The sequence below is a fragment of the Drosophila serrata genome, unplaced genomic scaffold, assembly GCF_035046125.1.
Source record: "Drosophila serrata isolate PLE 108 unplaced genomic scaffold, ASM3504612v1 contig_382, whole genome shotgun sequence".
Taxonomy (NCBI): Eukaryota; Metazoa; Arthropoda; class Insecta; order Diptera; family Drosophilidae; genus Drosophila; species Drosophila serrata.
The window spans coordinates 7,083,316-7,111,256 of NW_028257280.1; the positions used below are offsets into that span (position 1 = coordinate 7,083,316).

Sequence of the window (27,941 nt, forward strand, 5' to 3'; positions counted from 1 at the left end):
CAAAACCACAACCAACTTAACATTATTCAACGTTTGTTATTGTTATGGTTATCGCCTATTTTTAAGCAGAAAAACAACAGCGATAGACCCGGTCCCGTCAAAAAAAACCTCTCTTTTCCCTCACTTTTTTTACTGATTTGGTGATCAACAAATTTTTGGAAGCAAAATAAAATAAAAATAAAAAAAGAGCAGAGAAATCATCAACAACTTTGTTTTGCACATCAAAACAACCAATGAAAGAACTAGCAAAAAAAAAGCGAATAACAAAAATCAAAACAATAATAGAGCAAAAGAGGAATCGGCAAAAAGTTTTTGGCAAAATTAGTAAGCCATTTTCGGGTTTGATCGTTTTTCGGGGTTCGATTCGAGCCGATTCTTTTTTTGGTTTATATTCGTTTCCGATCAGGTGAAAGGCCTGAGGCGGATCAGAAGGCGCCCGACTTGCCTTGCCCTGCTATTGTTGTTGTTTTTCATTTTGGCGGCCCGATAATAAATATTAATTAGTTTGTTTACAAAAGAAAATACAACATTCTCGTTTTCCATTTAATGTTCATAAATCAGAAATGAAAAGTGCATCTAGTATAAGGGATTTGGCACAATTTGTGCGGCGCATTTTGGAAAATTTTTGGAGGAAACCGTCCTTGACGAGCTACAATCGCGAAATTAAAAGGTGAGCCGGAAGAGGGTCGTCTCTAGAGATTTTAAATAAATTAATTACTTAATCCAGGTGTGGAATATTCCACAAAAGTCTCAGAGAATTTGAACAACGAATTCTATCCTGATCTGGCTTATCTTTCGCACATTACAACCGATAAGTCAACACACACATATTATGCTTGATAAGGTCCGCTTTGCATTACTTCCGATTTGAACTTTGTAATGACCGTTCCCAAGACTTCAGGGTCACACCTTATATGTATGTATAGAGGGAGCTTGATATACTCAAAACTCAAACTCAAAACCCAGACCAAAAATTCTACTTTGCTAAGTGATATGCTTGTTTCTCTGGTTTCTTTACATTATTGCTATTTCCTCTTGAAATTGTTTAATATTCGTCAAAGGTAGCTGAACGCGTTGAAGGCCAAACAATAAAAAACAAAGCGAGAACCGAACCAAACCGAACCAAACACCAAAACATAGGAACCGAAAAAACCCGAATGGGGCGCTTATATAGTATACTTATAAATGTTATATACTTCAAACATGGAAATAGACGCAAAGGCGCGAACGGGAAAGAATTTATTACACATTTTGCTGCCGAATAAAAAAACCAGAAGACAGAGGAAGACGAAACCCCCAAGTGGAAGACGGAGCAAACAATAAAAGCTAAACAAGCATTTCTATATAATGAATAATACTACTATCCAAAAGTTTCCCCCACGCACACAGACGCGTCGAGTTAATGAACGCGAAATGTTTGGTGGGGAAGAAGCGCGCTGCTGGTGAAAACGGGGCAGCTGATGAACATCTGATCCAAAGCATTATGATACCGACGAGGCAGAGAGGAGCGAGAATAAAGCCAAGTAAATATAAGTAAATCCATACCCAAAGTATTTACAGTTTAAAATTATTAAGATAAACTTTTCAAGGGAAATTGCAGATAATGAAAATAACGAAAACTTATAAGTAAGAATGCCTTATATCTGGTTTAGAATTAGTTCTATTATGATCACATTAGGATAATTTTATATTATAACAGTGTTAGCATTTAGTATAACACTGTTAGCAGTAGACCGTTAGCATTTGGATTATAACAGTGTTAGCATTTAGTATAACACTGTTAGCAGTAGACCGTTAGCATTTAGCAATTAGCTTTTTCACATTTATGTTAACATTTTCTAAAAATTACAGTCTTTTCAAAGCAATACTATGTATAATTTCTCTGAAAAGCTAACACTCCTTTTATTTTATAACTTTTAAATGTTCTAGTTCACATTACTGAATCCAGCCTGTAGCTAAGTAAACTAATAAAATCCGAGGGATGAGCACGTGAAGTGCTTTGGTTTCGGTTGGTAAAACTTTCAAAGGGTTCAAAGTACAGAGCTCAAGTTCCAGGCGTGACAATAATGCACTTTATCGTGACTAATTTCGAACAACGAAAGGGAAGTCCGGCTATAAAAATGTATAGAAATTGCCATCACATTTCATCGATACAGCTTTAGGGAGTAGAATGAGCAATTTCAACACACAATGAAATAATGCAATAATAATAATAATAACAATTATCGAGGAAAGTTAGGAAGAACAAAAAACAGTTAGCGTGTCTTTGCTATCAACAAATTAAATGGCTGAAAGCCGGAGAGCGGTGAGCGAACGTAAAGTGGGAGAGCACGAATTTTAAGCGAGCCCAAGGTCAAAACTGTTTATTTTTTATATTTTGTTTTGAATGTATAATTTATCGCAGAATTGCCTTTGTTTTCCACTCACCCACACACACATAACTACACACAGTCCTCTGTACGGCAGAGTTGTAAACAAAACGCGACGCTTGTAAGGAAAAAAAATAAATATAAATAAATAAAGCTTTGCGAGAGCGTGGGTGCTTTTACTTGGCTCTCCTTCCCTGTACCGCTCTCTCTTTTTTTCCAACATATGTTTTCCGTCTATTTGCTTTTGTCGCCATCTTCGTAGACTTTAGCTATTTATATGGGGGCCTGTACGTGTGAGTGTGTGAAATATGTATGTATTTGTATATATGATGGAGCTTTTGGTAGCTTTGCTTGACTGACGAGTTTTGACTGTTGTTGTTATTATTTTTATTGCTGGGGTTTTCGTTGCCCGCTTACAATAACAAAATGTCTACTCTCGGAAGCTTTTTACATTTCGCCAGAATTTATACTAGATACATTATGTGCAAGTGTGTGATTTCATGTGCTTGTTGATTGCTTTACGTATGTATGTGCATGTGTATACATCTGTACGTGTAGAGCGTTCTTAAGGCATATTTGCACGATTGACAACACACGAGTCCGTTCAAGACAGATGAGGAAATGGAAATGGAAATTCTGATGAAGGATCACTTACTTATAGCAATGACTTGGTTTCTTATAGAAAAATTACTCATACGACACGTTTCCACTAAATGTTGTCAACGGTGCGTATGAGTAATGAACATTGGGACCAACTCAAAGAATTTCAAGGAAAATTACAGCTGATATATCTCAGGTGTTTTAGTATATATTTCTCATTTAATCATATTTAGATATATCCCAAACCAGCGAATTTAGACTAAATTGAACTTTAATCTATTCACTTTCGTAATAAAAGCTGGAAAGCCCTTGGTCTGGGGTTAACACACTTTCCCAGAATCTCAGATTTGAATTAACCACATCAGCGATTTCAACATCTTGCCCATATTATAGATCCCATATAGAGATTGTGTCAAAGATCTGTCAGATCGCGACACGTTTGTGTTATCAACATTATTTTGTCGTATAGAGAATGAGAATTAAGTTCAAAGCGGAGACTAGCTCAAAACAAAACCAGTGTGAGCTGAAAATTGAAACGAAAACAAAAGCAATAGCTAGCAAAAAGCTGAAAGGAAAATGTAGGAAAAAAAAACTGAGCAAGCGAGCGAGCTCAACTTCCGTTCCGCATTATCAATGGGTCAGTGGCAGTGGTCAATGCCTGGTGATGCGATAGTAAGGTGCTCTATAATTTCAATTCTCCCTCTGACCCCCATTCCTCCCCCTTTCTTTCCCATTCACTTTGCATTTTGTTTTCGTCAACATTCGTCATCGCACGTCACATGTTCCGCGATTGCATGCAGTTTTTTTTTTCCTATTCCCCACGCGTGCTCTTTGTTTCTGTCTCATTCGTAGCAATTAGACCTCTCTGTCTCGCAGGAGACTATGGCCATTTCTTTGTTTAGCAATTTTGTGCAAGTCACTTTTACCTTTGTCTGTGCCCCATGTCTTCGCCTTTGCTTTGTGCCCCCCTCTTTGCTCTAATTTTAGGTACACGCAATTTTTGCATGCACCCACACAGGCACAAAAATACACTTCAATGAAAAGGAGCATGAAAGGTTCAGAAAAGAAATGATTTAAAATAAAGAGTCTAACTAGAACCTAAAATGACCTAGATATTAAAATATTTTAAATAATTAATGAGGACTGTACATACTTTACATTTTTGATTTGTAACTAAACTTAATTTTTCTCTGTGCACACACACACTAGACAACGACATCAGCGCACACACACATAGATAAACAATTTTATGTTGAGGTAGCCACAGAGCCAAGTGCAAGTTCCTTCGACTTATTTTTAGTGCCCCCATTTTAGTTGGAGGGGGTGCAATAAATAAAATAGCCACATAAATACATAAATGTGCGAATAGCACGAACTCGAGGGGTGTAGCATTGTGCAGGGTATTGGTAATTCTATGCGATTCTAGCGTTTATTTTTTTTCGTACTCATATGCCGGAATGTTTAGCATAGCATAGCGAATGTCTGGCAATTGATGATATAACACGCTCTGTCGCGTTCGATTTTTGTTTTGCTTTTTTTGTGTTTTATACTTTATACTTCTTATACAAACAGCTGACGTAAATTGTAAATTGTTGTATTGATTGGAGGAGGAGGAGGAGGAGGAGAAGCGGGGGGGCAAGGCGCCGATTAGCGAACTCAGGGAAGTGAATATACATATGCATTCACATTGGAGGTGAGAGATCTAGGTTGGTTTATATAGGATAAATTTTACATTTTCAACAAAATTTCATATGCTTAGCTATACACTTTGAGAATCGCAGAGGAAGGATTTCAATTGGGGAAAATAGTAGAAACGCTCTAAACTTAAGAATCTACACATTCTAGAACGAAAAACGGTGAGAAAGACAAAAGTAAATCCTTTCAAGTCTTGAACTATTTAAACTAATTGCTAATTGAAAGCTTTTTGAATTAGTTATAGATTTTTAAAATATAATAAAAATATATTAAATGATTGTAGCTTTTAAAACTCAGAGATAACTACAGTGATGATTGATTTAGCACATTTGTATCCGTGTTTAAGGCCAAAGACTTGATAAACTGCAAAGAAAGTATCAAAAATTACCTCTACTCTTGGAATCCCTGTGAAGCAAACCAATCAAGCCGAGTATAACATGTTCGCCTCCCCACCGATTCGCTAATAGATAAATAATTAAAATCAATTTATATCGATTTAGCAGCACACAAAGAAATTAGCACAAGTCGTCTGAATACTAAAGCAAACAGAAGATGATACTGCCCCCGGGCCAGGGGAGTCTCACTTTAGATGAATAGAAATCGTGACTGTAGAAATGTATTTAAGTCGGCTTTTAAGAGTGCTACGACTGTAGACTAGACACAAATTGAAATGCATGCACTTCAAAAGGGTATTGAGGAAACAGCTCCCACCGATCAATGACGCGACTCTGGGAGTAGGCAGCAACACGTGAGCCGATGTTAGACCCGTTCTCGCGCCTCCTTATCGAGCGGCGGAGACCCTCCGGAGTCCGAAGGCGTCTAGTCCGTCAGCTGCTGCTGCTGCTGCTGCTGTCCCGCTATGGACTCCGCCTCTTATCAGCCAACAGCCGCGTGGCGGCAGCAACCGCGACGGCGACGACAATGGGCACTGACGCTGATAAGGGGTGCGCTCAATGGGTCAGGCACTTGCAAATTTTTTAGAGCTGTCCCCCAACTGGATGGAGGAACTTATCTTATCGAGCGCAGCCGGGCGAGAAGAGATAAACCAACAACTGATGGCAAAATAAAACTGAATTTCGGGTTCAGGAAGTGTTCTACGCCCCTCACAAAGAATTTATTTTGTTCACTATCGCAAAAAAGCAAAACTGTCCTCTCTCCTAGAAAAACTGAACCAAAAAAAAAAGAAAGGGATTTCAGCGTGTTTGTTTATAAATCCAAAATAAATACAAAACAATATATTTATGAGTCAGCGGCACTTAAAAAATCAAGAGACAGTCGCCCCACCACTCTTGATATAAATATGTATATATTTTTTAAATATTTCTGCCTTAAGAAATTTCAAAGAAAAGCAAACAAGTTTGCTTAATGGCCGCATCCGTAGAACAGCCTCTGAAAAGATCACAAAAATCTCCACCCTGGCGGCAACAAAGAAAGTTGAAGGCCAGCAAAAGCAAATGACCGTATATAGACTATATAGTCAGCAATTTCAACAAAATTATAATATGTTTTAAATCGGTTTTGCAACAAATTGATTTGGAAAATAAACAAATCAATAAAAGTTCAGGCAACAAAATAATGATGCAATATTCTCAGTTGGATAGATCATCCACAATAGTGGTTGGCACTATTCCCATATATATTTTTTTCGACAACTTGTAAATGAATTGAGACATCTGTAATGTGTAAATAATATAATTAATACAGGCAAATGACTATATAACCAGTTATGATAACAACATGTCAGCAAAGTCAACTTTATGATTATTTATATTAAAAGAAACGATTGAGAAATTGTTTTATATCTGGAATGATGAAATAATTTCTGATTTTAGATGGTAAAACCTATGAATACTTTGAGTCATTTGGTTAATTAAATTCTTGTGGGAAATCTGTTCAAGGTTTCCAGATTTATTTTCCTTTTCTTTTTTGTTGACATCAATCAAATGATTTTAACATATATTCCTGTGTTTATAAATACTTGCTATACCAGCAGTCTAATCACTGGCCTAATTAATATTTTTATATATATTTTTGGGGTTTTTTCTGATGAATTTTTACAGCTCTTATCGTGCGCTCAGCAGTTGAGTCACAGCTGCTTTTAGCCCTTGCCCATTTAAAGATGGTCTAAACCAAAACTTTGAGCATTTAAAATCAACTGAGGCTTGGCAGCTGGGCGGGGCTACGTTGCGTATACGTAATGTTGTGGCGCCTAGAAAGGCAAACGAGGCGTATGTACGATTATGTTTGACTTAAAACTGGCTTCCAAACTGGGATGAGGGGTAAGTGGATTGGATTGGGATTGGGACTGTGTTTCTCTATTGGTGTTTGCCCAACATATGGCTGCTTTTTTAGGCTTTTGTGCTCTTTTGTTGCTGCTACTCACGTGTCGGTTGGCTTTGCATTTGTTTTATATTTTTTTGTTGGGTATTTCTTGTGCAAAGTCAACACTTTTCAACCTTGAATTTTCGCACTGACACTGAACTCAAACCGCACGAACAAAATTCAAATTGAAATCAATTTCAATTTAATTTTTTGTTGCCATACACAGTCAATTTTTTGTTGATTTTCTTTTGTTTCATTTGAGCATTTGTGTGTGCGTTTGCCTTTGATTATTTGCACAAATGGTGAAAAAATAGGGAGAGAACCGAGAATGTACTCAACAACAAAAAAAAATTAAGTGTTCCTTTTTCTCGAATTATATTTAATTCACAAAAAGTGCTGGCCTCTTGAGGAGCAGAAAAAGGCAGCTCGGTGGATTCACAAATAATTCTGTCGACGCGACAGGAAACGCTTAACTTGAGCCGCGGCTTTAATATCCGCCTATTCAGTGTGCTCGATACATAAATAAAACTTGGAATGTTTATAGGTTTATGTGCTAGCCTCTGCTCTTTTTTTTTTTGCTTTTGTTTTGTTTGATTCGGTTTAGGTTTAGTTTCTTTTTTTTCTGTTGGGTCTCACATTTCAAAAGGGCAGCCTAGATTTTGAGTTTTTTGTTAGTTTTCGGTTTCGGTTTTTGTTTGGGGGGGAAATCTTCTGCTTTTGGAGACCCTCTTCTGGCTTGAGTTAATGTTTTAATTGGTCTCTGGGATCATAAATTACAAATATGTCAGCTTAGGGAGCTGGAGTTGAAGTAAGAGCTACTTACAATTTGTAATTCCTGCATAAGAAAGTTGTGAACTATAAAGATTTATTGTTGTATCTACACAGAATCACACAAATTCGTTAAAACATATGATTTAAACCTTTAACCTATTTATACATTCTTCGTGAAAATATATTTATAATTTTCTTAATGATCTTATTTAATTGTTCTGAGAATAACTAAGATTGTACGTCATTCTTTCATTAATTTGTTTAAATTTTTAGGATAAAATTATTCCTTCCTCATCTATCATTATTTATAATAAACATACCCTTTCAGGGTATTATTATTTAAGTTAATAGCTTGTTACGCTACGAAGGAGTCGTTTCCGACCGTATATATCATATATATTCTTGATCAGCATCAACAGCCGAGTTAATCTAGTCATGTTTGGTAGAAAAACAAATTTTCCAAATTTTATAAGGGTTTACATCGTAAGAAATTCCAAAAATTATCAATAATTTATTTATTTTTTTTTTAATTTTAAATTGAGTATGCATATTTTTTAACCATAGAAAAACTAACATAATACTCCTTTCCAAATGAAAATTAATGCATTTTTGGCTTAGCTATAAGATTTTTAAACTTTGATTTGACGAGAGTATTTTCATAGAAGAATATTGATAAATTTAGATAAATAGAATGTTAATAATTGAAACTGATTTGCCAACTGTAAGGGTGTATACAATTTGTGTATCTTTTCTTTCATATTTTGTTGGAGATTTTCCCCAAACTCATTATTCTCATGAAAATAAGGAATCTTTTTGATAGCCCATAATTCTTAATGTTTAAGCTTTTCCATTCTGTATTTCTTTTCTGATTTCTTTACTTTTTTTGGGTCGTTTGGTTAATCTTTAAACATTTTTAATACTTTTGTACGCACCTTTTCAGATTATTTGTTTAATTGTATATAAACAAGCCAGGGATGCTGTGTGTGGGGGGGATTGTTGTAAAAACGTTTTGTATTACTTCCTTGAAGGTTTTAAATTAAATGCATAAAATGCTTAAACACACATTTTCCTCGGCGCTGTGTTTACGAATTAATTGATATTGTATTTTTGTTGAAGTTTTCCCCTCTCGCTTTTCTGCGCCTCCTTCCGTTTGTTATTAATTATTATGCATGAGAGGGCCGTGTTTATATGTAAATTTCATTGTTATTTTATGTGTGGTCGAGTGTGTTTTTTTAAACTGGGTCACACATGTGGCGATTAAGACGGAAATTTATTTATAATGAAGCACAGAAAATACATATCATCCGAAGCACACCAAACTAAACACAAACTTTGTATGGATTTTGATAAGCGCGCACAAGTAAGAATCTTATCAGCGGCGACAATGTCGATTTGATTTATTTATATGTATTATTCCGAACAAAAACTGCGTTTGGCACTCAATGTATTTTCGTGGAACTCGTTTGTTAATTAATGGCAAAAATTTACAACAAATTCTGATTCTCTCGATGCCTTTTATCTGTTCATTCGCGTTACTTTTTTTTCTCTGTTTCTTTCAGTTTTGTTTGTTGTCAATTTTGCGGTTTATTTCCAAAGTTGGACCGAGCAGCTGAGCGCCAAGCGAACAACTGATCGATGCCAGAGAGCGAGAGCGCAGCTTTTGGGGCTTTCGGCTGTTGCCGTCCCTCTTCAACTCTCAGTCTCTCCCTCTCTCTGCGTTTGTTGTGGAGAGTGGTGGGGGTTCTAATAAGAATCTTTATACGCACACAGACACACCGATTTATATATGCGTATATGTATGTATGTATGTTTGTATATTTTTATATATTATTTTGTAGACAAATTCCAAACGCAGCGTTTATTTATTTATGCAAATTATTTTTCGGTTACCTCGGAAACTAGTTCAATAAATGCGGCAATAGATTTCAGCGACTGGTTATGACGAACCAACTATTAATATGATTTTTCGGTTTCATTTCAATTTGCACACGCTTCTGCTTTGCTTTTGTACACTTTAATTGTTTTCGTTCTCCTCTTTTTATTTTGATTATCACACCGTGTATCTGTGTGTTCTTGTTTTTGTGTGTGAGTGTGTGTGTGCGCTTTCACCAACACTCTGGAGCTCTGGTTGGAGTTCTTGGCTGTTCTTGTTCGCGTGTTTGCTCGTGAAACGTTCTTGACCGATTGATAAAAAGTATACAAAGCTCGGCGACAAAGCCGAAAACCAGAAACCAGAGCGCCAAAAGCTCCCCAATTGCTTTTGTTTTGATTGTACAGCTGTCCACAGAGCGAGAGAGAGAGAGTGAGAGGGAACCGCGTGTGCGCATGCCCCAAGCACACTCACACCCACACACAGGCAAACACTGTTGCTTCTTTCACTTCCACTTTTCCAAAGAACGAAAGATAGAGGGAGATAGAGCGGACATAAAGCTCGAGTACAGTCTGTTTCGGTGTTGTTGTCTTGGTTTTTATTATTCTTCTGCTCTTTGCGTTTGATTATTAAATAAATTCATTTACAAAGCTTTCTTTCTCTCTTTCTATCACACTAGCCGTTTTGACGTCACTTTTGTTGTTTACTTCGGCTTGTTTTCCTCTTTCTTGCTCATTCGCTATTCTTGTTCTTATTCTTGTTGTTGTTGTTTTGGCTTTCGCTTGCTGTTTTTTTATGCAAATTTTTGTTATGAAATTTGTCTGGCGCTTTGATTTTATTTTATTTTTCGCCAGTGTATAAATAAACTTGTTTACATCAATTGCAAAAAACTACAAATATACTATAAAGGATCTTATTCTTGCAAATTGAAGAATTAAAGAAGAAGAATTGCACAAAGAAATAAAAGGGAAACGAGCGCTATTTATTTTTTTGTATTTATTCTCTGCTGACATTGCACTTTTTTCCCCCTCCGATTTTGATTAGTTTGTTTATAACAACAACAATCAGGAGGAGCCGAGTGCACAAACAACCCAATATTTATCAATTCAACTTCTGAATCGCGTATCAATATGATTTCAATATAATATATCTCTTGCTATTCCCACATTCCACGAATCGATTCGTTCTCGAATGGATATATTCGGCTGATGCAACATGTCAGTTATCGAGTGCAATCCAATCCCTTATAGAGTTGGAGCTTAGTTGGCAAAAAATAAAAATAATACCGGGAAAATACCGAACACTGGAAAATGAGGCGTTATTCAGCTTATTCTGTTAATTTCAATATTTATTTCTCAAGTTTTTGGAAGAAAAATCTATAATTTATTCGGTGTTTATTTTCCAGAATATTTTAAGTGACTTTTCTACATTTTATAGTATACTAAATAAGGAATATATGGATAAAGAAATTATAACTTCTATAGATAGTTAAAATGTACTTCAGACCAGATGATTTTACGAAATAGTGAACTAAATATTAAAATTAGTATATGTACATGTATGTACCATTCTCTCTTATTCAACAAACGTGTTACAAAACTTGAAATCTATAGTATTAACAAAAGAATAGAGCTGTAATCAAACTAATATTTCAATCACTTCACCATGATGTATTTATTTAAGGCCACAATCAAGAAACCAGTCAAAATTCATTTAGCAAATTGGATTACCACAAAAGCATTGCCTCATATGTATGTGGGAAACATTCAAGGACTCGCACAAATCATTATCATTATTTTCAAGATCTCATAAAAATTGCCTCGAAAAACAAAGGCTGCAATTGAGAGCACTCAATTAAGATTTCCGGGCAACAGGAAAGGTCCTGCCAATTCAGAGTCCTGGTGCTGCTGTTCAATGGAATTAAGTCGTACCGACACGTAATGGACAGGACACCTACATAATACTCTTTGGAGGGGAAAATAACCGACTGACGCACGGAGTTCTCTGTTGTTTTGCTGCTACTAGTGCTGCTGTGGCAGCAAATCACGACCATGTCCTTGAATGCGAAATTGCGCCACGAGTGGCGCAAAGAGGGACGACGCCAAGGATACATAGGGAGCAACAAGGACAACAGCCAGATCCCTCACACGCAACACCCACGGACAGTAAAACATTACGTTGTAGATTTACACAACAGTGGTCAACATTAAATCATGAGAAATTCACATATAATTAGTAAGTACATATCTAAAATAAGAAGCACAAAGAAAGGATTTTAGAATTCAAAGGAAACAAAAGGGATAATACACAGACTAGAACTAGTTATTTTTATAAACCCTTCAATTTAACCATTTAATAAATAAAATTCAATTAAAACTGAGACTTTTATAATCATTTTCATATCTATAAAATGACAATCCTTTAAAACTATCCTTCAAGGACTACTTCCCTTTTTTGGTTGCCTTATTGTTCTGACCTCCACTGTGTATCTTCCTGGGGGAAGCATGTTAAATGATTTTCAAGGACGTGGGCGCCGGTATTTCAAGTATTTACAAAATATATTCCCAATGCCCGACACCGCCTACATAACAGACCCGTGTTTAGATACATTCTATATACATATGTATAGATTTATATAGATGCGTATGTACCTAAGGGTATGCGTGGGCGCTCCGACTCGGGTTTCATGGGATCAAAGCCACCACCCTTCCTTCCTTCCATGGGCTTTCACTTTCGTTTTCCCTTCGCAGAAGTTCAAGGCAGTCCAAAGCTTGTGAAAAGACCTTGAATAAATGTGGTCGTGTTTTTCCTTTTGTTTTTTGTGGGCGTTGTCCTCGCTCTGCCATCGCTTTTTGGTGGGCGTTTCCCCTCAAGACATTTTCATTATGCGGAGGCGCGAATTTCCCATTTTTGCCTAGCATTTTCCTAATTCGATGCTCACCCTTTCTTTATTGGCGAGATGTGCTAGGGAATAAATATTTCCTAATTAATTAATTTCGGCACAAGTGTTTCTCATTTAGTAGCCATCTGGCAACGCCCGAAGCACAAGAGCTTTGGGGTTTAAGCCACATAAGCTTCCTGGCCAAAATATATTTCCACCCTCATCCTCTCAGCTCTTTTGATGTTGCTCCTTGTTATGAATGAGCAGAAGCACAACAAAATGCCAACCGCAGACTTTCAAGGACAGTCCCAAATGGGTGGAAAAAAGAGAGGATTTTGTAAGGAAGCAAGGATCCCCGACCATAAAGTACCCGGCATTGAGTGCGAAAAAAGCTTTGCCTACTTTTTTGGGGGAAATTCAGTTCGATTACTAAGGGTGAGCATAGAAATTCTAATTAGAAATTAATTGATAAGGTGTCTAAAGGAAAGCAATTACATTTTTAAGGTAATATATATTAAACGACCCTGTATCCTAGTTAATAGATAATTGAGCAATCTTTTAAGATCTCATTGATTCATTCAAAAACAGTATACTCTTTCCCTGGATACCCTATACCCTACTCCTACATAGGATTTACTTTCAGACAGTGGCCAAACTGACCATCGTTTGTTTAAGGATTAATCCTTCTTAACTTGATTTCTGCGTCGTAATTTTCCAGCATGGCGCTTTCGCCTCCGTGAAAAACCCACCCTCTTTGGAAGGAGGGGGAGCCCAGCCGGCAAATGTGTACACAAAGCTTGTTAGTCTCTTTATATATACTGATGCAGAGAGCAGTCCTTCCAGGTCTCCATCCCTGCCCAACTCCCCCCCACATGTCTCCATCAGAGACGTTGTTGTGACGCGTATCGATTTGTTTATGTTTATCAAATGGAAATTGGCACAAGGGGCGCCGCCAGACGAGGCACCTCGTTTCAAGAGGGGGGAGGAACTGGGAACTAGGTCTGGGAAGTGGTCTGAATAACAATGCCAAAATTTCTTCACTCTCTCTCATGTGTGTATGCGTATTATATATGTCTATATTTTCATTTTCCTTTTTGGCCTGTATAGGTGAAGAAGCGCACCCCCAAAAATTTTCCAATTTCCTAGAATTTCCCATCGAAAAAGGAGGGGTGGTGAGCCAAATTAATAATTCCCACTAATTTGATGGGTTGTTCAAACAAAAGTATTAGCTTTTCATAAAGTTCCAAGAAGCCTTTGATAAAGGCTGGAATTTGAATTACTTTTGTGGAGGAGTCAAAGAAAGATAAAGATATAAGATAGTAGAACCTTTGTATATAAATAAATATACAAAGTTGAAACTAGATATAGTATAAGTCAAATGTATTATTACTTAAGAAATATGTTGATCTGCTTTTGAATTTAATTACTTTCTTTACTCTTGTATAGAAAATTCAAATGAATATAATATAAATTTAAAATTGATTTTGAACATGAAATTGTTCCAGTTGATTAAACTTGATTTTATATTATACTAACCAGATCTTTTATGAGCCATATCCCTCAACGCTGAACACTCACATGCACTCTGCATGTGATAGAAAAAGCATTTAGCAATTTGCTAGCTTGTATAAACAATTTTTTGTTCCTCATTTTCATTTCTTTTTTCTTTTTTGCTGATTTGCAAGCTTTACGTTCATTGGCCCCAAACGGCAGCAACAAAATGCGAAAAGAACTGATAAAATATAATAGCGAAAAGATATATACATATGTATATATATGTATATACAAAAATAAATAATACCCACAATGCTTTTAGCCACTAAGCATTTATTTTTGTGGTATACCAAAGAGAGACCAGACCATTGACTCGCTTTTCCTAAAGACCAACTCAAGTCAAGTTCAGGGCCGATTGCTGGCTCTTTCATTATTTATTTCTTATTTCATTCTTTTGTGCGGTTAGGCCATGTCATTATCTAATACTTGTCCGTCATCATGATGAAAAATAAAAATAAAACTTGGACAAAGCTCATGGTTGAATATAATCAATTGGTGAAATTGAAATGGAACATAAATTATTTAATTTCAAAGAGTTTCCTGACTGCAATAGGAAATCTATAAAATAAAACACAAAATTTTACAAAACTTACCTCTCTGTCCCTCTGATTACTTTTGTAATTTTCCAAAATGTAATTTATTCAATGCCAACCTGCAAATGGAAATAAGGAAAACGTATTTACATAAATATCAAAGCAAATATATAATTAGCAAAAGTTGTAGGTGAAAAGTATATGGTGGAAAATGCCTTATGGAATCCATAAAAATGTAGTTTTTGTATAAGAATTTATTGCAGTGTATATATTCGCATATATACATACATATATATAGAGATGCAAGCTATATGTTTGACAATGCGGAAGTTGTTGAAATTATAACAAATCCAAAGCGAAACAAAGAGAACTGCAGACGTTCAGATATAAAATTGTTGCACTCTCAGACACAGAGACTATATTTGCAGTTTAGCAACAAGGCAGCGAGACATGGATCGGTTCTGTATATATAAATGTATATATATATATTATAGACAGATCTATATGTAAATTATACATATTGCCGGCTGCTATCTGCCTGGTGCAATTAATGGATAGCACTTTGACTACTGACAAGGTTACAGGGGGCGGAATACAGACAGAGATTTACTCCCCTTTACTCACAGAGACGGGAAATGGAGGGAAAGGATTAATTTCAACAATTAAAAAAAGATATATAGAAGTAATTAAGACATTTCTTATAATTATATTTTGCAGAAAATTTGTTGAGGAAATACTATAAAATTAATTGAGAAATTTAATCAAAACATCTAATTACAATAACACTTCCCTCTTCTATAAGAATTAAGATGTAGACATATTTAGTACGATCTCTGTTCCTTTATTATTTTAAGGTAAAGATTTTATACATTTACCCATTTTTCTTTGTGTACTTACTAGTGGAATTTATAAACAGAATTCCTTTTAAAAAACACGACTCTAAATGCGATTAACAGAAAACAAACGATGCGTAAGAAACTCGCCGAAAAGTTAAAGGCAAAAGGCTTCGATTTCAAAAGATTTGCTTGAATAACACGATCCTAGGGATTAGGCAATAACAAAATAAACGAAAATACGCGACCGAGGGAATCTAACAAACCGGGAAAAACGCGACGCGAAGGACGAAACAACCACGGCGAGGAGCACACAACCGACCTGTCCGGATTGCACTCGATAACTGTGTCAGCCTCTAGCGGCGGAATGCCTCGGGAGTCCAAAGCCAGAAGCCAGGAGATGTGGATGTGGAGATTGCCTGCTCTCGCCGTCGTCTCGTCTCAGGTTGCTCTAGAGACTGGGTGAACCCTCCACCGACCCAAATGCGGGAGAGTACAGAATTGTATCCTGAAATATCCTGCCGCAGGACGCAGGAAGATAACCACCATCCCGGGGGGTGGAAAGACGCCGAAAAAGTAACCCCGAATCCACTCTCTCCTTTGGATGCTTCTTGTTGTATTTTTTTCTTCCTAGACGATTTAACTTTTTGTTTGGCCAGCAAACGACGCGGGGTGGAAAAGCGCTAGAGGCAGTGGCAAGGAGTTGTATATTCCATGAATGAGTGAGTGAATTTGTGAGTTTTCCCCCCCGCACCGATAAATTATAGATGCCGGAAAACGGTGGAAATGCAGCCAAAAAAAAAGGGAGAAAAATAAGTACAGTAAAACTTGCAATTTTTATGAGTTTGTTCTGTGGGTGTCGAAGAAATTGGTGGCCAAAAAGAAAGGAAAGCCTTTAAAGTAATTGTTTTTAAGGAAAAGGATTCATTTGGAAACCATTAGGGGGAATTTCTTGTGAATTAAACTAGGATTTGGTGTTCCTGGAAATATGTGGATTAGTTTTAGAGACAGGTTGAAGGATATTATCCTGAAAGACTTCAAGTACATTTCAAGGTAAAGTTTATAATTAGGAAACTTTTTAGAGGTTTCTTTCTCTATTGAATTTAATTTATTTGAAAATTATTCAAGAATTACCTTGTAATGATTTACATTTATAATTTTATGCAAAGGATAAAAAGAGTGTCTTATTAATTGTATAAATAAATAATAAAGTTTTTAATACTATATTATTTTAAAACTTCGATTGAGTTAGGTTTCCATGATAAACCTCAAATATTCCCTATTCAAAGTCCAGTCATAAAGCAAAAATATAATAAATTAAAGGAAAGTACAGTTGAAACCTTTTTAGAAATCACTTTCCATTTAATTTTCTTCGCTTTGATCCCCAACCCCATCTTGGCATTTCCCCCTTTTATGCATTTTCCACGCTCTTTAACGCTCAATTATATACATACATCGATTGAAAATGTTTGCCGGAACAGAAGTTCGAATGGAAATTGAAAATTGAAAATCTGGCGACAGGCGGCACGGCAGGCGATTAAAAAACAGTTTATAAATCATCGATGTCAGGGGCAGAAGGACGAGATCCTTGTATCCTTCTCCCCTTGGGTTTCCCTGAATCTGCATATGGATGGCAGAAAATTACATACTTAACTGTGGGTTGCCGCATGCAGTTCTTTAGAATGGGTTGGTTGCATGCAACCCTCCTTGAAGATCATTTTTCGACTGCCTTTCGTTTCGATTGCTTATGCCATATGGAAAACTCATTTCAATTATTATTAAAATTTTCTTATTTACATTTCTATTGAAGAGGGAGGGAAAACTCCCGAAAAAAAGGGGGAAAAACGCGCACCTAACAAAACAAAACCGGAAGAATGAAAAGAATCGGAACTGTTTTTATAGCCAACGTGAAAAATTGGGAAAACATAAGAGTAGCACATAAAACTTGGCCAAGGGTTGGTTAAGACGCTACCATATCATTGTCCTGTCTTCGTCCCAAGTTATTGTCCCGAATCCTAGCTGTCTTCGCTTCCCCCTTTCGAGACACTAAAGTTAATGTCCTTTGATCCATATGCGTGTGCTTTTGTTCAAAAGCAAACTGGAAATTGAAATTTGGCATTCCGAATAGCATTCACGGAACTCTGGCAAACTACAAATAATAATAATAATAATAAGAGATCTTGGGATGCTTTTCATGCTTATCTAGGGCAGCGGGTTGTCCCAGGATTCGGTTCTTCCTTTGGATTGTTCCCCTCCATTGTCTGTCTTACAAAGTTCTGTAAGCAGTTTGGTAAGTAGAACAATCTAATGGGAACAATGCCTCCTTGATTTATGGTTCAAGGCTGGAGCCTATGACTCAGTTTGAGTAGAGTATAGCCACTGGTTTTTAGAGGGAAAAGGATTTCCCCACGGGAACACCTTCTGAGGTCAGATTTCAGTGTTATCCTTATCTTGTGATTGTTAAGGAGAAACTTTTAATAGATTATTGCTTTAGAACAGAAGCTATATATTAGATATATTCTATCTAAGATTAGTCAATAGATCATAGATCATTTTTGCTCTATTTTAACTTCTTGACTATGTGTAGTATCTCAACTTTGATTTTCCTATCCCTTTGACTGCCACTTGAACCCAGCTTAAACTCTCATTAATAACCATTCATTCTGGCCATAATATGATCACTTTAGGGCTGAGTCATCTTGACACCACATGATGATCTCACACTCTGAACTCTGAAATGTCATAACAAGAACCTAATTATCCAAATGAAAAATGATGCAAGGAAACTGAATTTTCCTTACAGACTTTGAGAAAATTTTGATGAATTAACCTTAATTTCCCGTGTCAGTGGCCGGCGGCGATTTGAACCCAACACTTTCTTTTTTTTGAGCCTCGGGCAAGAACGAGTTTTCCTGAAAGAGTCCTTTCAAGGATTTGCACGTGTGCACAAATTAGCAAAAACTGGTTACAAGGCATTCGCCTTCTGTTTTCCGATCAAAGAAAGGAGAGAAAAACTAGTTTTTCCAGCGGGGCGCTTTTACCTAACATTGTTCTAAGAGGATATGGTACAAAAAGGAGGAAAAACCAGATGGGCAGGGAGAAATTATGAAAATTCCATTGTTTTCCTTGGGTTATTTGTTAACCTAGCGGGGTGTATTAGGGGTCTTCCTCTCCCAGCTTGAAGTCGGTGAGGTAATAATTAAGGAATTAATATGAAATCGAAGGGAAGGAATCGTATGCCTAGAGAACACTGATTGGAAGATCTTCCCTTCGAATTCCAGTTTCAACTTGAGTAGTTCCTCCACTCAGAAGCTTCCCTAGCAACAACCCCATTCTATGACTCATTCGAAATCCCAAAATCCAAGCACGTGGTGTTGAGGAAATTCCTTCGAATCAAGCCAAATGAATCCCGAATTCACTTCCCATTCAAGAGGGCGGCCTTGAACAAAGGAAATTTGAATAACTTTGCCCTTCAGTGCTTCCAGCATGTAAAGGAATTAAAAAACGCTTTACAAAAAATACTAGAGTTCCAGTACCAAAAGTTTACACTGTAAAAAAATAAAGAAGGTTAAGGTTTAAGACTTAAACTCTAACAAGGAAGGAAACTAACTTCATGAAGCCAATGTTTATATATCCTTGCATTTTGCAATTTAATTATAGGATCGATTCGAATATTCGTATTCTCTAAATCAATATGACAATCATATGAAAAATTTTTCCGAATAATGAAAGTTAAAAAAACCCATAACTTAGTCAAAATTTTTAAAATTTTTTTAAAATTTTGTTTTTCTTTCGATTTGGCTGCTTATGCTGATCATGAATATATATGATTTATAGGGTCGGAAATGACTCCTTCAAAGCATTACAAGCTTGTGACTGAAATTAGAATACTCTTGAGAGGGTTTTTAAACAGATAACGTTATATGGGCAATTCTCTGGTGTCGAATGCGACATTCGTACGCATTCAAACTAAAAAAACACATGTGCCAAGACTTTATTTTAATTTTATAAAAATTGAAACGTATAGCTCTTGGTTAGCACTATAATTGGTGCAAAGGTCGATTTTGAACCCTTGTTTGTTTTCAAGATATTCACTAAAATGTACTGCGTTCGCACGCGACAAAAATAGAAGTTACATTTGAAAAAAACCAGTTTAAGCTCTGATTTCAGCGAAACGTGATGAAAAATTGTAATACAATAAATTTTAATGAATTACGCAATGAATTATCTTACTAACGTATTTTGTTTGATTTTAAAATATTAAGTAGTTATTTTTTAAATTCAATTTTAGTCCCGGTCGCACGCGACAGTTTGGAAAGCGCTAATTCAAACTGAAACTGTACGAATATTGGAGATCGGATATGTCCTTTTGCACTTAATATTGAAGTTAAAGCAAAATGGTTCGGTTTAAGAGATGGGCATCAAAACAAAACATGCCATTTTTTATGCCTTTTTTTGATAAAAACAACATTATTTGCGTTTGAGCGTGTTTGACATCGATTTTTTTGAAACTTATTTTAGAAAATGAAAAATTCTCTTAGTCTTGATCATCCTGACCAATTTTTAATGTAATCATGTTAAAAATACTCGTTTTTAAGCAATTTTAAGTTTTTGGCCGCGGTGCACGTTTCTGGAGAATTGCCCATATTCAAAATTTGTTTTTATTCCTAGGAATCAGTAATTTTAGAACATAATTTGAAATTCCTATGCAAAGGTGAGTTTTCCTCAGTGCTGAAGACAAAAACCAACCCCTCGAATCCCAAGAGTGGACCAAAGGGGAGGATCAATCTCGGAATTGTAAGGGGTGCCGAGAAGCAGGCACTCAGCAGGAGATGCGTGTAAATTTCTAAGCCATTACAATGTCATGTCACTGGGTCCTTGGAAGCACCCTAAACGGGGAAAAAGCTCAAGGAAATGCACATGGAAGTGCCAAGGACAAGGGTTGAGCTTGCTTGGGGGATGTTTTTGGGACCAGCCAAGGTTCTTGGCTTTCTTGGGGTGTCTTCTGCTCTTCCTTTTTGGGGGTCAAAAATGCTAGGCGTTGATCTGCTTTTTTAATTTAGCTCCATTTGTTGGAAAGGGTATTGAAAATATTGATTTTAAAGTGATGACATTATCAAAATTAATATTTATATTTACTATTAAATAAACTTCGACGTTGGAAAATAAGATTTCTTTGCTTTTTCTTAGAAACATTTTCTAATTGATTTAAAATGAATTCCAGTTTCTGTTTCCCTAGAATATGAAAATTATGCAAACAACTCCAAAGTGTTTAAATTATATAGTAAGCCCTGATATTTTAGCACATCATTCCTAAAATTAATAATATTGACTTAGGCAGCCACTGTAAGTACTGCTAACTTTTTGCACCGTGTAAATTGCTTAAATTTGCATTTGTAAACAATAAATTAAATTAAATTAATTCAAATCTTCGTTTGAGTAGGAAAACCATTTAAGAAATGGAAAACATTGCAAAGTGAAATACAAAGAAGAAATACACACCACGAATATGAGGGGGAGAGAGAGAGGGAGCAAATAACAGTGTCATGAATGAATGCCGTGTGCGGAAGTGTGTATGTGTGTCAGCCAGAACGAGATGGGGAGAGAGTGAGCCACTGCTGATTGCAGTATTTGCATGCCACAGAGATAGTCACAAAAGAAAGGGAAATAATAGGGGGGAAAGAGATACAGAGAGAGCGAGAGAGATGCATGCGCCAAATGCCTGATTTCTACACGTTTTTGCAGCTGGAAAACTTTTCGCGCCAATTTTGCGCCAAAGAAATTGCAGTGCTGCTGCAGCAGCAGCAACAACAAAATCACAACAATCAGCAGCAGCAGCAGCAAACAAACAAACAGGTTTTCCATCGGCTGACCGACAATTGCGGTTGAAGGCGAAGGGCAGGACAACCACCGAAATGCCCCAAGCCCAATGCAGACACCAACAACAACCACGTTTCTTTGGCTTTGCTTTTGTGGCTAAGTTTTATGCTAATTAGTTACACGCACACCAACACTATTTTCCCCGCCCCCTCGCACACTCTTACAAATTGTTACGCTTTGTTCGTTGTAACGAAAACAGCAACAAAGCAAAGCAAAATACCGTTTCTACTGCTTACAAAGCAAAAATGTTAGAATGGATTAATTTATCAGAAAACGGCACTTACCCGATAAAGTAAAGCACTCCGTAGGTGTCACAAGCATTCAACTAAATAATTACACTTAGATTGTTACAAATTGGTCAGTTTTTACGGGAGTTTTAAGCGTTTCTTTTTTGGTCGAATTTTGTTTTGTTTTGAACACCTGTTTTTTTATTTTGTGTGGCCAAATTGTCACGGTATTTTTGTAGACCTTTTTATATTTGGATTTTGGTCACTCTAATTCCGACGCAGTAGCTTAACATTTTACATCTTACATGTCAAGATTATCATTTTACGCGATTACAGATACATCGGGAAGAATGTAGCAAGTTAAATTCAGGGCTGCAGTAGCAAGTGCGCGTTATCGAAGTTTGGCGGGTAATTCAAAAATCATGAAACTAAAACATTAAGTTAAATGTTTTTATTTGAAAATCTATTTTTATTTAAAGATTGCTTTTAGTGGCATTAATATTAAGTGTTATTAAATAACCAAATGATTTATTTTAGATTCTTATAAAACCACGAAAAAAAAAATTTGTTCTTCATATTTCACCATTTCTCGATTTCATCACTATTTCAAGAAGGCTGCCTCGACCGACAATAATATTAATTGTTATAAACTAATATTGTTAATTTTTTACAAATATGCATAATTCAAAAATTTTTTTTTTCATATTTTACCATTTTAGAATTTCGTCACTGTTTCAAGAATGCAGCTTTTACAGACATTAATATTAAGGCTATTAACTAGAACAATTTATTTATTTTATTTATCTATTTATTATTTATCTATTTTATATTATTTACTTTTTACAAATATGTATAATTTAGACACTTCTCTTCTCATATATGCATTTATGCAATTTCGTCACTATTTCAACAAGGCTCTTGAATTGTGTTTTTAAATTATATTTTGTACTTTTTGCAAATATGTATAAATTAAGAACTTATTTCATTATTTCAAGAAGGATGCTTTTACCGCCTATTAACTAAAACAATTTATTTATTTCAAATCTAATTAATATATCAGTTCATCAACCATTATTGTTCCTTCAATTTCGCCTTGTATGCGATTATTTCAAAAATGTTTCTTCTACAGGAATAAAAATTAAGTTTTAATTAGAAAAGTTTATTTGAATCTGTACAACAAATGTTTCTTCTATTTGATTATCAATGAAATTTCGTCATTATTTCAAGAATATTAAAATCTCATAATACAAATGTTCTCTTTGTAAAATATTAAAGTTTTATATTGAATTAAAATTTGTTACTTAAAAATCATTCGGAAAACATGTGTAATTGTTTGTAAGCTTTTTACAGGCAGTTGTGAAATATTTATTACAAATAGTAAAGTTTACATGTCCTCCACGCTGTACTTGTAGGCCTCGTCTTGCACCGCCTTGCGCTCGTTCTGCTTGTCAAACCAGCGCTTCTCGTAGCCATTGGACCGATCCACGCCGTCCCATCGGTAGCCTGGTCGTATACCAAAGCGGTTCTCCGGATAACTGCCCTCGTACTTGGGCATCACCGGCTTGTTGGATTTCTCGTCCTTCTTTTTGCGTTTCTGTCGCATGTACTCCAGCATCGGATCGTCGGCGTGCTCCTGTTCCCTCAGGTGCCTGTCCAAGTCCTCATCGTTGGCGTACCGGGCGACTGGCTTGGCAGCTTCATGAGCCATTTCCTCGAGTCGTGTCTTTTGGTCTTCTATTTGCTTCAGACCCTTGCCCCATTTATCATAGAGCTCCTTTTTCTTCTTTTCGTGCTCCTCCTTGCGTCTGCGTTCCGCGGGATCTTCGTTGGCCGCATCACGTGCCCGACGTCCCTTCCGGCCAGTGCTACGCATCTGAATCTCAGCATCCCGGCCTGATACCTCAGTGGACATCTCTTCGAATAGAGCGTGCTCTCGTTTTCTCCTCTCATCCGATTCCTTCTTCAGGGCTTGCGCATCCTGCAGCCCAGCAGTCTTGCCATCTAGAGTCTTGGTGGATTTAGGTTTGTGCGTGGGTGGTGGCGAAGGGGATTTGCTGTCTGATGCCTTCGCCCAGCGGCTCTTCCTCTCGCGGCCCTCTTCTTTTTTGAAGGGGTTCTGGTCCCGATATGGATTTCGATCTCTGCTGACAGAGCGGCGTCTTCTTGGTGGGCTGTGGTCGTCATCCCTGCGTCTTCGGGGTGGACTTTGGTCGGCATCTTTCTCTCTTTTCCTTGGCGGCGAATGATCGTCTTCTTTACGTCTTCTGGGTGGACTTAGATCGGAATCCCTTTGCCTTCTAGGTGGAGACGAATCTCTATCCTTTCTTCTACGGGGTGGGCTTTGGTCGTAGTCACTGTTGGCACGCCTGGGAGGGCTTTGATCGGAGTTTCTATGCTTCCTTGGTGGTGATTGGTCCTTATCCTTTCGTTTCCTGGGCGGGCTCTGGTCGGAATCCCTTCTTCTTCGAGGTGGTGACTGGTCAGCGTCTCTTCGTCTTCTTGGAGGTGATTGATCTGCGTGCCTTCCTCGCCTTGGAGGACTTAGATCAGAATCCCGTCGCTTTCTACGCTGTGGTGACTGATCTGCATCCCTACCTCGCCTTGGAGGACTTTGATCAGAATCCCGTCGCTTTCTACGCTGTGGTGAATGATCTGCATCCCCACCTCGCCTTGGAGGACTTTGATCAGAATCTCTTCGCTTCCTTCGCTGTGGCAACTGATCTTGATCCCTACCTCGCCTTGGAGGACTTTGATCGGAATCCCTGCGCTTCCTACGCTGTGGCGACTGATCTGCGTCTCTTTTCCGTCTCGGAGACCTCGCTGGACTCAAATCCCTGGAACTGCTGCGTTTCTCCTGCTTGATTTTAACGGGAGGGCTTCGTCTGGGGGGAGAGAATTCATCTTTAATTTTGGTGCTAGTAGCTTTGCGGCCCCACATGCCCGATTCCTCGTCCAGCGGCTCCTGTTTAATGCGGATATCAGCCGCTGATGGTGGCGGACATTCTGCCCCTTGCTCTTCCTTGATTTCGTCTTTGACGGCAATGTTGCGCCACTTGCTGCGCACGTTGGGATCCTCCTCGATGTACTCGCCCACAATTTGGGGTGCATCCTCACCGCCCAGCAGCAGATCCTCGTCCATTTCCCGGTTGTCATCATCGTAGGCATCGTCATCAATGATTTTCACCTTGGTGCTCTTCTTGTGCTTCTTCTCCTTCTTTTTCTTCTTCTTCTCCTTGTCTCCGGAGAGGTACTTCTTGAGGTACTCCTTTTGGTCGATGATTTTGGCCTTTTGCATTGACATTTTGCAGTAATTAAAGCGAAAATGGAAATTATTTACAAATGTTTACTTCAGAAACGCGGTGCAGTAAGACCGCGTTGAAGATGTTAAAAATTCCTTCGAAAAAGAACGGATTTCAGCCTAAGCGACAAACGGTCACACTTAAATAAATCATCAACATTGGTGTTGAAAATTTTTTTCGTGTTGAATGAAAAAGCCCAAAAAAGTCTGTAGAGTTTGTAAATTGTAAATTTTATACCACGCGTCTCGATTATTTTCACTACCAACAATCGAAATATTATCGCTTATCGATAGCTCGTGCGATGTTAATTTTTCCTTAAATTTGGAAACTGGCACTGGTTCTGGTTCTATTTGACGGGATATTTCAATTTTGTATTGAGAACATAAACAGTTTAAAATTTTGTTCGAACCGATAGATATTTTTGAATTAAGTAGATTTGTTGCACCTCGTTCACAAATGTTTCCCCCAAATTTAAAAAGGAACGCCAAAAACTAGTTTGGCTATAAACTAGCTGCTAGCTTCAAAAGCTTCTCCATTTTCAGACATGCCAGATATGTATATCGATATCATGTTTTGCCAGCACTGATTTCGGAACCGTACTTACCAAGCTGGATTTGCGCAAAAAATTTGTAAAAAATCGAGAAACCGGGTTTTACGAGTGTTTTTAGACTGGAGATTTGTGAATGTGATAAGGAAAAGGACACTTATCATCGCGTTGCATGGAAGTGGTTGGTTCTGCCGCCGGCCCCCGCTGGCGGCGTTAATCGCCCAGGATGTGCGCTCCCAGGCGCCTTCGCCAAAAATGTGAGTATAAAGCGTAAAAGCGTAATAATCGGATAAAAAGCATGCCGGACCAATTACATGTGCTTTCGAGCTTCCTGCGTGGAAATCTCAAGTTGATGCGTTCTCAGCAGGCGCACAAAGGGTCCTTCTTGCTCAAGAGTGTGTGTGCTGTGTATGTGCGCCTTTTAGCGGTTGGCGGATAGAACAGGAGGGCGATATAGCGCCCGCCGAATGGAGCCCAAAAACAAAGAGTGCTCATAAATGAAAATACCAACAACAACAACAAGAGCGACAAGGAGGCAGACCGCATGGTATAGGGGGAGGGGGAGAGAGTGATGGGCTGGGCACTGACGTTCAGGAGCAATTAGGAGAAACACAGCTCTCCAAATTAATCTGCTTACCGAGCTTTTCCAACCACTTATCGCTGTATTTTATTTTTCGAATTTTTCTTTTTTGCGATTTCCTTTTCTGGCATAATTGGCATTTTGTTTGAAATTTTTGCACACATTTCGCTGGCGCTCTCTTGCTTCCCGTCTTCCATCTCACTCCCACTGCCTGCTCTCTGTTTTGGTGCTTCCGCGAACAGCTGATTCATTGTCTCTCTTTCGCTCTTCAACATGTATGTTATACGTGAGGGTTCGCGTTCGGGATAAATTCCTGTATGAAAATTCCTTGTGTCTGCAGCAAGATAACAACGCCCAAAGCTATACAGATTATTGTTCGATTTTTTTCCTATTAACTGGTTAATTAAGCGAGCTTTTGCTGTTAGCCTGGTCTCAGTTAATGAAGGCACAAAAGCCTGTGAGGATTAAAAACCTCGACAACCTTAATCCGGTTTAGGGAAATGCAGTCGAGCAAGTTGAAAGTAGTTAAGAAAATCGCTCCAGCAGTAAATGTCGCGGAAAGACGGTTCTGGAAAGCACGACTTTAAAATTTTCGAATAATTGAATTAAGATTTAAATTGCTATTTTATCCATTTTTCTGGTGTAACTTTGAAAAATAATTTTAAAATACTATCTGCCTTTGTGAAAACATCATTGTCAGATTTCTTTCTGACAATAATTTATAGTTAAATAATAATAATAATTTAAAACTCTTGTGACACTCAGCGATGTCATTTCCGATTTTTTTCGGTCATATTTGGCTATATTTAAAGTGTGATGGCGGGAAGAATTTAAAAACAGCGAGCAGCGAGAAAGTCAATTTTTTCAAGCACATGTAAGCAGCTTTTTTAATTTTCACTTTTTTGAATTAAGTTTTAATGATAAAATGTTTTAAATGAGTATTTAGTATTCCAATTTATCTATTTTTGCTTTGAAAAGTAGGACATCCCTGGTGGCACTTACCTTACTGTACCAAACAATTATGAGCTTCAATGAATACATTTTTCCTGTACATATTTCAAAGGTATACATTTGTTTTAAAATATTAACGAATTTAATTATTAAGGGGCAAGCTTTTCAACATATTCTGTTCGACGACCCAATTATTCGAATTCCCCACGGGGGAAATTTTCCCTTAAACGGTTTGTCTGTTACTCTCCCGCTCACTCTGTTAATTCAATGAGCGCACAACCAAAATGTAATTAATATGATGTACACAAACATATTAATAAAAATTTGATTACGCTGTACAGGGGGTGATCGGTTGAACAAGGCACCTGCATTTTTAAGTAGAGGCATTTGGGTAAATGGGAGTGTAAATTCGGGTCAACAGATTTCAATTTGTGGTTGACATAAACATAAATTGACGTTAATTAAATGGTTTACACGCTACAACGGTACAGATAAGATAAGATAGATAAGGACAACACTTCGGTTGGAACGACCTTGCTCCTTCAAGGGATCCATTTCTTGCTTTTTACCTCAAGAAAAGATGAAATTTACGTTTACTTTGCTCACACCCGGCTCCACTTCGAACATGTTTCATTAGAACATGTTCCATCGTCTTCGACTCTCACTGAACATGTTGCATTATGTTCGCCTTGCACCGAACACGTTCGGTTCGGTTCGGCTGGCGAGGAAAACCTATAAATACAAGTGCGCGAGCCCAGTCCGTTCAAAATTTTTTTTCCAAAAACCAAAAACAAGCACCAGCGCGTATAATCAAATAATGAAATTGGCGCTGTGCGAGGAATTCAAAAAGCACAATCTCATATTTTCGGAACGTTTAACGGCCAGGGAATCGCGACGGGTCCAGAGCCGTCCCGTGCCACGAAAGCAATCACAGTTGTCGGTTGGAAAGTAACGGAAATCTCGCCGTCGCTGTGCTATCAGTTATTTGGTTGTGTGCGTAACGTAAATGCATTTAATTCATCAATTTAA

At 37.4% G+C, this 27,941-nt stretch overlaps 3 protein-coding genes across 7 annotated transcripts in view; 1 reads left to right on the plus strand and 2 right to left on the minus strand.

Annotated features, from left to right (window-relative positions):
- REPTOR (repressed by TOR) overlaps positions 1-21,828 on the minus strand; it is a 28,471-nt gene extending 6,643 nt beyond the window's left edge. Inside the window, exons 1-2 of one of the 2 annotated variants that reach the window (XM_020953054.2) lie at positions 21,593-21,828; positions 14,656-14,714 (exon numbers count right to left, since the gene is read on the minus strand). The gene's annotated coding sequence lies outside the window, so the exon portion shown is untranslated. Of the gene's footprint in view, positions 1-8,689; positions 8,995-9,647; positions 9,947-14,655; positions 14,715-21,592 lie in introns of those variants that run through there. The other variant, XM_086840779.1, reaches the window with a different exon arrangement.
- Positions 21,829-22,678: 850 nt separating this feature from the next.
- LOC110184471 (uncharacterized) lies at positions 22,679-25,000 on the minus strand. The gene has a single exon (XM_020953020.2). The coding sequence runs from the start codon at positions 24,834-24,836 to the stop codon at positions 22,920-22,922; it is 1,917 nt and encodes a 638-aa protein (XP_020808679.2). The 5' UTR covers positions 24,837-25,000; the 3' UTR covers positions 22,679-22,919.
- Positions 25,001-25,006: 6 nt separating this feature from the next.
- Positions 25,007-27,941, plus strand: part of mld (molting defective) — a 37,536-nt gene continuing 34,601 nt past the window's right edge. For 2 of the 4 annotated variants that reach the window (XM_020955507.2, XM_020955515.2), the window contains exon 1: positions 25,007-25,638. The gene's annotated coding sequence lies outside the window, so the exon portion shown is untranslated. Of the gene's footprint in view, positions 25,639-27,675; positions 27,906-27,941 lie in introns of those variants that run through there. The other 2 variants (XM_086840781.1, XM_086840782.1) reach the window with 1 other exon arrangement.